Source organism: Colobus angolensis, unplaced genomic scaffold (assembly GCF_000951035.1).
Source record: "Colobus angolensis palliatus isolate OR3802 unplaced genomic scaffold, Cang.pa_1.0 Scaffold1, whole genome shotgun sequence".
Lineage (NCBI taxonomy): Eukaryota > Metazoa > Chordata > Mammalia > Primates > Cercopithecidae > Colobus > Colobus angolensis.
In genome coordinates this window covers 17,641,081-17,651,173 of record NW_012110918.1, presented here as the reverse complement: position 1 = coordinate 17,651,173, position 10,093 = coordinate 17,641,081, and the positions used below count along the sequence as shown (strand labels likewise).

General features: G+C 60.3%; 1 protein-coding gene and 1 pseudogene across 2 annotated transcripts in view; both read left to right on the top strand.

Moving 5' to 3' along the window:
- The window catches only part of TMEM105 (transmembrane protein 105), a 20,764-nt gene extending 17,323 nt beyond the window's left edge, over positions 1–3,441 (top strand). Inside the window, exons 2-3 of the mRNA XM_011933287.1 lie at positions 2,478–2,676; positions 3,104–3,441. Coding sequence (XP_011788677.1) covers positions 2,478–2,676; positions 3,104–3,441 — 537 coding nt within the window. The remainder of the gene's footprint in view (positions 1–2,477; positions 2,677–3,103) is intronic.
- A 6,208-nt stretch (positions 3,442–9,649) lies between these two features.
- Positions 9,650–10,093, top strand: part of LOC105524522 — a 3,415-nt pseudogene continuing 2,971 nt past the window's right edge. Inside the window, exon 1 of the transcript XR_001003780.1 lies at positions 9,650–9,746. The product of XR_001003780.1 is annotated as a putative uncharacterized protein encoded by LINC00482 (transcript). The remainder of the gene's footprint in view (positions 9,747–10,093) is intronic.

Here is a 10,093-nt window from a genome sequence, read left to right as displayed (position 1 = left end):
ACCCGGCTAATTTTTGTATTTTTAGTAGAGATAGGGTTTCACCATGTTGGCCAGGCTGGTCTCGAACTCCTGACCTCAGGTGATCCATCTGCCTCAGCCTCCCAAAGTTCTGGGATTACAGGCGTGAGCCACCGCGCGCGGCCTGATGCCTATTCTTCATACCACCCTTTGCAGGCATAGAGTGAGTCCCTGGAACTCGGGGCTTTGAAGTGACACTGGGCATGACTCACTTATTCAAGCACGGATCACCCTGACCATGCTGGGGAGGCCTTGAAATCCCAGAGTCCATGCACAGTTCCTGGCTGCTTCTATAAATGTGCCCAGCCCTGAGGCGTGGTGACTGTAACCTGCTTTTCCCCGTCAGCCGGGCCCTGGGGAGCCCAGGCCTGCCCTACATAAGTCTGCACCTGGGCCGCACGGGACTGAGTAGTTAATATCATGGATTTCAGGCAGAGTGGAGGAGGAGGAAGGGCTGGGATGTGGAGGGGACCCTCAGACAGGTGTCCTGGGCAAAACACCGAGGGCCACCTGGCCAGGGTCAGCGGTCAGAGACTATAAACCCAGTGGCAATGGATAAACAGAGGGTACAGAATTGGGCTGAGCGGTGGGGTGGGGGGGACCCTGAGGCAGGAGCCAGGGCCCCTCCAGGGCTCAGGGCCAGGGAGCCAGGGCTGGCATGACGAAGCTTAAACCACAAAACAGAAGAAAGCAAATCTGCCCCATTCTGCCTTCCGGGATGTCTCACCCACACAGCAAGAGGACCTGCACAGGACAGGCCCCAGGGGGTGGGGCTGACCCGTGCAGGGTGTGCAGACCAGTCCTGACGGGCTGCCCTTCAGGGTCCCTAGGCCGCCGGCCCTGCCAGGGGCTGTAGGAGCAGCAGTGAGGGAGGACGGAGAAGGCAGCCGAGGCAGAGGGACCCCCTCCAGCCGGCTCCTGCAGGGCTACGGCTCTGCGTTGCTGCTTGCCTGTGCTCCAGCCCCTGTAGCCTCCATCCCTCGCACAGCACCCGAGACTGGAAGAGCCCATGTAGCTGCAAGACAGTCCCCCCTTTCCCTCACAGCCAAGCACACCCTCAGCCCCAGTGTGAGGGTCTGGGACAGCAGAATGACGGGGGCAGGTGTGTGCATGTGAGTACATGTGTGTACATGTGTAAACACACATGTAAGAGACAAGGATATACCCTCAACTCTGACTGCTCCCCGCACCAGGCCCTCAGGGGAGGCTCCGGACCCCAGCATGCGCTTCCAGGTGGATGGCGAGGCTGCTCAGAACCGTCTTCACTCCAGGCAACACCTGGGGAGGATCCTGGGGCAGGAGAGTGGGTGCCACGTGTGGGACCTAGAGGACAGTCTGGGAGGTCCCAGGAGAGGGAGTGACAGCTGGGGCAGGGCAGGGCAGCGTGAGGGGAGGCTGAGGCCGGGAAGCTCAGGAGACCTGGGCAGCTCTGGGGCCCCAGGGGCCTCAGCCTGGGGGAGCTGCCAGGTGCTGGGGAGAGCATGGGTGCAACCCAGCTCTGCCCTGTGCAATGCTCCTCAACCCGTGCCTTGTCACCACCCTAGACCCTGGGTCCTCCCCACTCTCCCAACCCTCAGGGACCCTCTTTCAGCCCCCAGCCCTAAGGACAGTATGTGGCTGCCCTCCTTGGCTGCCCGCCACCCCTGGGCTGGAGCTCCAGCCTCCTTCCTGCTCCTTCAGGCCCTGTCAGTCATTTGCCTGCTCCTGCAAGCCAGTGACCTCTTGACCATGTGCTAAAAGAGCCATTGTTCAGGAGGGGATGGAGGGGAAGGGCCGGCTGGGCGGGCCTGGGTACCGGTCAGACTCCGGCGTGTGCCAGTGTGTGGACTCAGTTGTCCCATGGGGCCAGCTGGGCAGCCTGTGGGCCGTGGAGGCAGCGTCAGGTGGCTGGGGAGGCCTGAGTGAGCTCGCAGGCCACCTCCCCTCCTCTCAGCGCCTTCCTTTCCAGCTGAGCCTGAGGGAGGCTGAAGAATATGCATTTTGCCCGGTGGGCTGCTACAGCCTCTTATCCAGCAGAGACCCTGGGGGGCGGAGGACACACGGGGGCTCCCCGTGGGGCCAAAGAGGCATTGAAGAAGGGATTTCCCCGAGGTGGCCTGATGCCTCTGGCTGGCGGCGGCTGGGAGCCCTTTGCTTGAGGAGCGGCTGTCACAGCATGGCCCCTGCAGGCCGTGGCTGTAACGCAGTGCTCTGGGGGGATGGCAGGGCCTGGGCATGGGGACCAGGCAGAGCTGGGGTCCCAGGCCCTGCATGGTGTCGACTGACAGGACACTGGGCAATCTCCCGAGCCTGCCGGCCTTCCTGGCCTCAGAGAGAGAGAGTGGAGGCTCTGTGGCAGGATTGGGTGAAGAACATTGGAGCCAGAGGCCAGCCTGGCTCTGCGCGGCCCCGGGAACCCAGAGGTGCCCCTCTGTCATCTGGAGGAGCCGGCTGCAGAGGCCTCCTGTCCTGTTCGTCAGGCAGCGGCCCCGTCTGGCGTTCCCAGGCCACCCCAGTGCTGGGGGAGTTGCAGGTGGTGGGGTCACCTTGGAGGGGGTGCAGCCCGTTCACATCGGCTCCGCTTCCCTCTCTCCCCACCCCCACGGGCTGCTTGGCTGAGCCCCACACTTCTCAAGGTGAGGAGGGCGTCCTTAAAGCCTCTGGCCGCCCCACACCAAGGTCTTTGCACCAAGGTCATGGCCGCACAGGAAGCTGGGAGGGGTGGCGGGGAGGTTATGGTCCGAGGGAGGAGGGAGGGCAGGGGAGGGAAATAAAAAGAGATTACATTTTTTAAAAGGTACTCTAGCTGTCTGCTGACACCGCCCCTGGTCTCCATCCGTTTTATAGCCTGACGAGCTTGAGCAGCTGGGCCTCGTCCATCCGTCAGGGGCATGCAAAAGGCGGGGGCTGGGAGCAGAGCCCCCGCAGGAGACCTGGATGGGGGCCACCTCTCCCCGGGCCTGGGTTCCCTCTGGGGCTGCCCAGGCCGGGCTGGGGCGCTCTGTGCAGGTGGGATGGGTGGAGGGAAGCTGGCTCGGGGGGCGAGCGGCCACTATCTGGGCCCATCTATCCCCCTGACAGGTCAATTTTCTCTCGTGTTTTACAGGAGCTTTCAGGGCAGGAAATGTGATCGGGCAGCTGATTTATCTCCTTACCTGGTCTTTGTTCACAGCCTGGCTCCGGCCCCTCACCCTGCTGCAGGGCCGGAGGACGTCTCCCCAGGGGTCCCCACCTCGGCCTCCTTTGGGGGACTATGCTGAGCCCAGCTGTCTCTGTGAGATGAAGATAAGAAGGCGAAGACATGAAGGGCCTGCCTGGGGGCGGTCTGGCTTTCTCGCAGAGGGGCTGCACCTGGCTCCCTCCTCCCTCTCGCCGGCAGCCTGCGGGGTGGTGAGGATGAAGGGGCCGTGGGGCCGGGGTGCAGGGATTAGGAGGAGGAGGTGACTTCCATCTCTTCCTCCTTATCGTGTTTTTCACCTCTTAAGTCAACTTTGGTTTCTGGGACTCAGAGTTCTCTCCTGACGGTGGCGGGGTCCTCAGATCACCGGTGCAGACAGGGCCAGACAGGGCCAGTGTGGGGACCCACTCAGCCTGTGCCCTCTGCAGGAGGGAGGTCGGAGGCCTCAGCAGCCACCCTGGCCACCTCCTGAACTAGTGACTGTCCTTCGTTTTCAGCTGACAAGCTCTGATCTTATAACAAGTGTTCAGAAAACTTTCAGCAGATGTTCGAGGAAGAACAGCTCAACTTCCCATGCCCCCCACCTCTGTTAGGAGCGACCCCATCTCCCTCAAACAGAATTCTGGGAACCTGGGACCATAGGGTCTTCCTGTGCCTCCCCTGCCAGCTCTGCACGACTTTGTCACGTACTAGAGTGCTGGCTGAGGTGATGCTGCTGCTACCAAACAGGTGGGAGGCCAGCCCCAGCCCCAGCCCAGCCCCACCGGGGCTGGAGTTCCCGGTGAAGAAGCATCTGCCTGGTTTGCAGGCGTCCAGGACACACCAGTCGCCTGACTCCTGGTCAGGCGAATGCACACATCAAGTCCTTGCAAGCCAGGGCTGTGCTGACATCTCCAAGAAGAGGAAGGGTCCTGGCCCTGACCACAGGGCTCCCTTGATGGGAGGGGTCACAAACTTGGCTTCCTGGGGGGCATCGTGGGGTGCACTGCCTGCCAGGAGACCCCATTCCTGGTCACGGGGTTCTGTCCCACACAGTGGCAGGAGCCATGCCTGATTCCTGGCAGAAGAAGGTCCGCGCAGCTACGTGGTCTCTGCGGCTTGGTAGGGAAGCCCCCACATCAGCCGCGAGGGAACTTCCCAAAGCTCAGCAGGTGCCTCTTCCAGCCGTCCCCCAAGTCTTCTCTTGGCCGCTGTCCCGAGCCTTGACCCATAGCCGACACTTCTAGAAAAGTCTTTACCGAGAAACAGACCGGCTGCATGGGTGGTGGGGAGTGCAGTCGCCCAGGGCCTGGAATTGGAGGGGCCTGTGGCCAAGGCTGTCCTGAAATTCTTAATCATTTTACCTCTGACCTTGTGGGGTTTTTTGTTGTTGTTGTTGCTATTGTTTGAGGCAGAGTCTCGCTCTGTTGCCCAGGCTGGAGTGCAGTGGCTGGATCTCGGCTCACTGCAAGTTCCGCCTCCCGGGTTCACGCCATTCTCCTGCCACAGCCTCCCAAGTAGCTGGGACTACAGGTGTGCACCACCACACCCAGCTAATTTTTGTATTTTTAGTAGAGACAGGGTTTCACCATGTTGGCCAGGCTGGTTTCAAACTCCTGACCTCGTGATCCACCCGCCTCGGCCTCTCAAAGTGCTGGGATTACAGGTGTGAGCCACTGCGCCCGGCCAATAATTTAAAATTTAACATTTTTCTTTATTTTAGAAGGACATTAAATAGCAAATAAACACCCTGGCAAATCGTGCGACTATGAAGGGAGAAGGAAACGCCTCCCCTGCCGGCACCTCCACGGAGCCTTTTCCTGCCTTGTTTCGCTCCTGTTGCCCAGGCTGGAGAGCAAAGGCGCAATCTGGGCTCCAGCGATTCTCCTGCCTCAGCCTCCCGAGTAGCTGGGATTACAGGCATGCGCCACCACGCCTGGCTAATTTTTTTTTTTTTTTTGTATTTTTAGTAGAGACGGGGTTTCTCCATGTTGTTTGGACTGGTCTTAAACTCCTGACCTCAGGTGATCCACGTGCCTCAGTCTCCCAAAGTGCTGGGATTACAGCTGTGAGTGGCCACGCCCGGCCCTTTTCCTGCCTTCTAAACAAGTGGCCAGGAATTCTCCTCCTGCACTGGCTCCCCAGATTGTGTGGCAGGCCCTGCAGATGGCACAGGGGACTGGTTCTTCCCTGTGGAAAGCCAGGCCCGGACACCTCTTGGGCATCGTCTGTTGGGGTGACCCTCCCACACCCAGCCTGGAACCCTAGTCAGCTCAGCCTCCGTCCGCTGAGAAATCAGGGTGACCTTGTGGCTCAGCCCTCAGGCGGCACTCACCACACAAGAGGTCCCTTTCAAGACCCCCTGTTCGGGGCTGGAGCCCCCAGGAATGGTTGGGGCAGCTTCCTGGGGCTGGGAGCTGAGGGCGTCTCATCTCTCCACAAGCGTCTGCTGCTGCTCCTGGCTGCCACCCATTCCTGTGAGATGCTGAGAGCTGGATATTGGTCTGTGTGGGGGCATGGGAAAGGGAGAAAGCCTGGCAGAGGGTTGGGAGCTAAGAAGCAAAGGGCGTGGAAGGGCCACCGGGCACTTTTGAAGACTCTACTTGCCATTGGCCACCCCACCTCTTCCTGCCCTCATCCAAGGATGGACAGGCCTGGCAGGTGGGCTGGAGCCGTGGGGCAGAAGCATCCCTGGCCTGGCCTCAGAGGAAGGGGTCACAGTGAAAGTGGAGGCTGTCTGTACCCACCTCCCTAGCCCTTGTCTCTGGGACCTCGGCCTGACACCAGGCCCACCCTAGGCTGCTCACCGAGGTGGGTACTGCCCACCACCAGCTCAGATGCAGTGTGTGGACTCCCTTCTCTCTGGGGGTGAGCGGGAGTTCCCTCTCCTCCACATCAGGAAGCTGGGAGAGAGCTGGAGGGCCCTGGGATCTCCCTGACCCTGGTCATCAGCCCCCAGCCCTGATGGGTCCTGCATGTGCCATGGGTTTGGAGCTCAGCACCCCACTGGAATTCTGTTAAATCTCCGATTTCATCTGAAAACTTCACCCACATGTTGCGTCGCTCTGTGAGGTGTCCGTGTGTGTCCAGGCAGCAGTAACAACACTACTAACGCTGGCGGCCATCACAGGAAGCCAGTCCCGAACATGCCTGCTGCCCCCCCCCCAGGGCCTGTTTCACCCTCATGACACCAGGCGTGGCAGAGACCGGGACCAGGAGCAGAGGCCTGGACCTCTCAGGGTCTCAGCAGGGGGAGGCCGGCCTGTCACAAGTGTTTGATGACCATGGACAGGAGGTGGTGGAGGGAAGCGTGGCTGCTTCCAGGGGCAGGGCGGGCAGGGGTTCTGCACTGATTAAGCGCCTAGTGTGTGCCAGGTCCTTTGTGGTCTTCATTTAATTTATTGCCACAGCCATGGGAGGGACAGATGAGGAAACAAGGCTCCAGTGAAGACACTTGTCCAGTCTCCTGGCTGTGGAAGGTGGGGAAGGGACGTCAACCTGGGCTCAGGAGAGATCAGGAAGCTGAAGCCTAGAGCCTTGTCAGGTCTGGAACTGCTGTCCTCCCGCTGGGGCAGCACCACCTGCCTTCTTTTAGAGCAGAGATCCTACAGAACCTGGGTCCTCACCTGTCAAAGGCAGACGCCGTTCCTGACCACGTGATGGCCTAGATGAGACCAGCGTCTGGGTGTCTGAGTGGGAACTGGGAGGGCCCGGCCAGGCCCGGCACAGGGTGACTCTGCCTGCCTTGTGCGGCCAAGAGCTGGCCTCCCCTAGACCTCGCTGTCCGCTGACGCCTAGCGCCCCTGCAGCCTTCTCTTCCTGCCCCCATGAAGGTGGCACTCTCCCGGGGGCTGCTTCAGCCCTCTGCCCGGGGAGCAAACGGAGGGGCCTGGGATCCCACCTGTGTTCCTGTCTCTATCCCTCCTCGGCTGTCACCAGCTTTAATTACCCCGGCTCCATCCGCCCCGGCCCCTGCGCAGCTGGAAAGCCTCCTGGGCGGGCGCAGGGCCTCTCGCCTGGGCATGCCACATTCCTGCATTCCTCCCCGGGGCCCACCGACCTGCCCTGCCGGCTGCGGGCAGCCTCGGGGTGCAGGGAGCCGGGTGTGTGTGGGGGGCGCAGCTGCCGGATGGGGAGCCTGGAGACAGCCCAGCTGTGCCCTGGGACTCCCAGCCCACATCCCCCTGCCACGCCGCATCACAACCCTGTCCTGCAGCCTGGCAAGAAGTCAGTGATTCATCACTCGGGCCCTGGGGGCTCCCTGGAGGGGCTCGGGCGCTTCTAACAGCAGCGAAGGGAAGGCAAGAGAACCTTCCACAGTTGGGAGCAGCAAAGCGGCCCAGGAAACCCCCACAGGATGGGACCATCTGAGGTTCCAGCCACGCCAAGCCCCTGGAGCAGGGCCCCCAGCCTAGTGGTATCTGGACAAGCCCTGTCTGGGGTGCACCTTCTCAGGGAGACCCCCTGCTCTTTGGGCTACTGTCCTGGGGAGCCTCCCCCTTCCTGGGGCTGGGTGGACCAGCTGTGGAACGGCAGCTTCCCCTTGAGGGGCTGGGGAGGAAGTAGGGGGCGCTGCCCACTGGCCCTTCCCTACCCCCAGGCTTCCCAGATGATCTGCCTTCAGCTCCAAACAGGAGGGGCGGCCACCTGGGAGTTTCTCTGGGGCCCAAGTGGTCACTCCCCGAGCTGCCTGTGTCCCTGTGTCTGGACAGGCACCTCCTCACCTCTGTGTTTGGACAGCTCTCCCCTTGTGTCTGGAATTTTTAGAAAAGGGGAAAAAATGTAGACGAAAGCAGGCTTTTTATCTTGTTGAACACTCCCACACCCTCACGAGTTACACCACGGTCGTGGAAGATTCAAAGGAAGGTTCCTCCTGGCGGCCGTGATTATCATCTGCAGTTCCTGACCGGGGACATTGCAAAGGTCACATTGTCTGTCCAGCCCCGCCCCACCCTGACGTTGCTCCCGGAGTGGGGACGGGGTCTGAACCACCCCAGCTCTCAGGGGCCCTGCCCACCACTGCCCGGAAACTGGCCAAGGGCTCCACACACCAAGACCAGATGAGGGGAGGTGGTGGGTGGGGACCAGCCCTGCCCCTCTTGGAGACCCCCAGGGCATTGCGCCAGGCCAGCCTGGAGTCGGGTGTGGAGTGGTTAGTGTCAGCATTACGTCCTCTTTTCCCTAATGTGGCTGAAAATGTCCCCGGGGCCAGTCCCTCAGGGCACAGTGCTGGACTCGATGCAACAGAAAGAGTTGGGGTGTTTGGCTGGGCGCGGTGGCTCACGCCGCTAATCCCCTGCACTTTGGGAGGCTGAGGCCGGCGGATCACCGGAGGTCAGGAGTTGGAGACCAGCCTGGTCAACATGGTGAAACCCCATCTCTACTAAAACTACAAAAATTAGCCAGGCATGGTGGCAGGCGCCTGTAATCCCAGCTGCTCAGGAGGCTGAAGCAGGAGAATCGCTTGAACCCAGGAAGCAGAGGTTGCAATGAGCCGAGGTCTCGCCATTGCATTCCAGCAACAAAGCGAGACTCTGTCTCAAAAAAAAAAGAGAAAGAGCTGGGGTGTCCCATTCTCAGGGCAGGGGTCAGAGCTGCATCCCTGGGGTGCCCTGAGCTTGGGGGTCATGATAACCTTCACCCTGCATGCAGCCCAGGTCCACACCTAGAAGTCTTGTGGCCTTGAGCACACTGCGTTGCCTCTCTGAGCCTCAGTTTCCCCATCTATAAAATGGAGACGGTAACACTGAGAGATTGCTATTGGCTGGCTTCGTTCATTGGACCCTAAACCAAACAGCGGCTTAAGTACCAGAGGCTTGCTCAATGGGTGGTGGGCAGGCAGCTGGGCTAGGGTAGCACCCCCATCTCCACGGTGCCCCCACCTCCCTATGGTGCCCCCCAGCCCCTCCACAGCCTCCATCCCTGGGGTCCAGGTCTCATTTGTTCCTCAGCGAATGCTACAGAACTTTTGTAGGCCCACCAGCAGGAGTGGGGCTGCCAGGCAGTGAGCTCGGGGGTGCTGGGAGGGCCCAAGGGGAGGCAGGGTGCATCCTGCAGGGTCCCTGTGAGGACCTGGGTTGAGGGTGGGTTTGAGCAGAGGCTGACATGGTCTCACTTTCTGGTTGCTGGGTGGGAACAGACCATGGGGAGGCCAGGGCGGAAGTGAGGAGAACATTATGATTCCGGAGAGAGGTGAGATAACCTGGATCTCGGTGGAGACACAGACATTGGGGAGAGGTGGTCCAAGCTGTGGATATCTGAACATGGACTCAACAGAATTTCCTGACAGACTGGCTGAGGGGTGTGACTGAAAGGGAGATGTCAAGGATGGTTCCATAGCAGCAGCAGGAGCTCCAGTCATTGCATCTGCATTCCAGGCAGCAGGAAGGAAAAAGGAGGGAAGGTAAAAGACTATGAAAAAGCTTTCAGCTAGGGCCGGGCATGGTGGCTCACGCCTGTAATTCCAACACTTCGGGAAGCCGAGGCCGGGGAATTACTCGAGCCCAGGAGTCTGAGACCAGCCTGGCCAACATGGCGAAACCCTGTCTCTACAACAAATACAAAAATTAGCCATGTGCACCTGTGGTCCCAGGTATGATTGCACCACTGTACCCCAGCCTGGGTGACAGAGTGAGACCCTGATGCAAAAAAAGGAAAAGAAAGGAAAAGAAAAGGAAAGAAAGGGAAGGAGAAAGGGAAGGGGAAGGGAAAGGGGAAGAGAAAGGAGAAAGGGAAGGAGGAGGGGAAGGGGACGGAGAAAGGGAAGGGGGAGGGGAAGGGAAAGGAGAAAGGGAAGAGGAAGGGGAAGGGGAAGGAGAAAGGGAAGGGAAGGGTCTTTTAGAAGGTCATGAAGTCTTCCCAGCCCTTCTGCTTATGTTGCTCAGGTTGTAGTCACAGGACCATGCCCGGTGCACTCAAGGATGGGGAGGTGATTGCCAG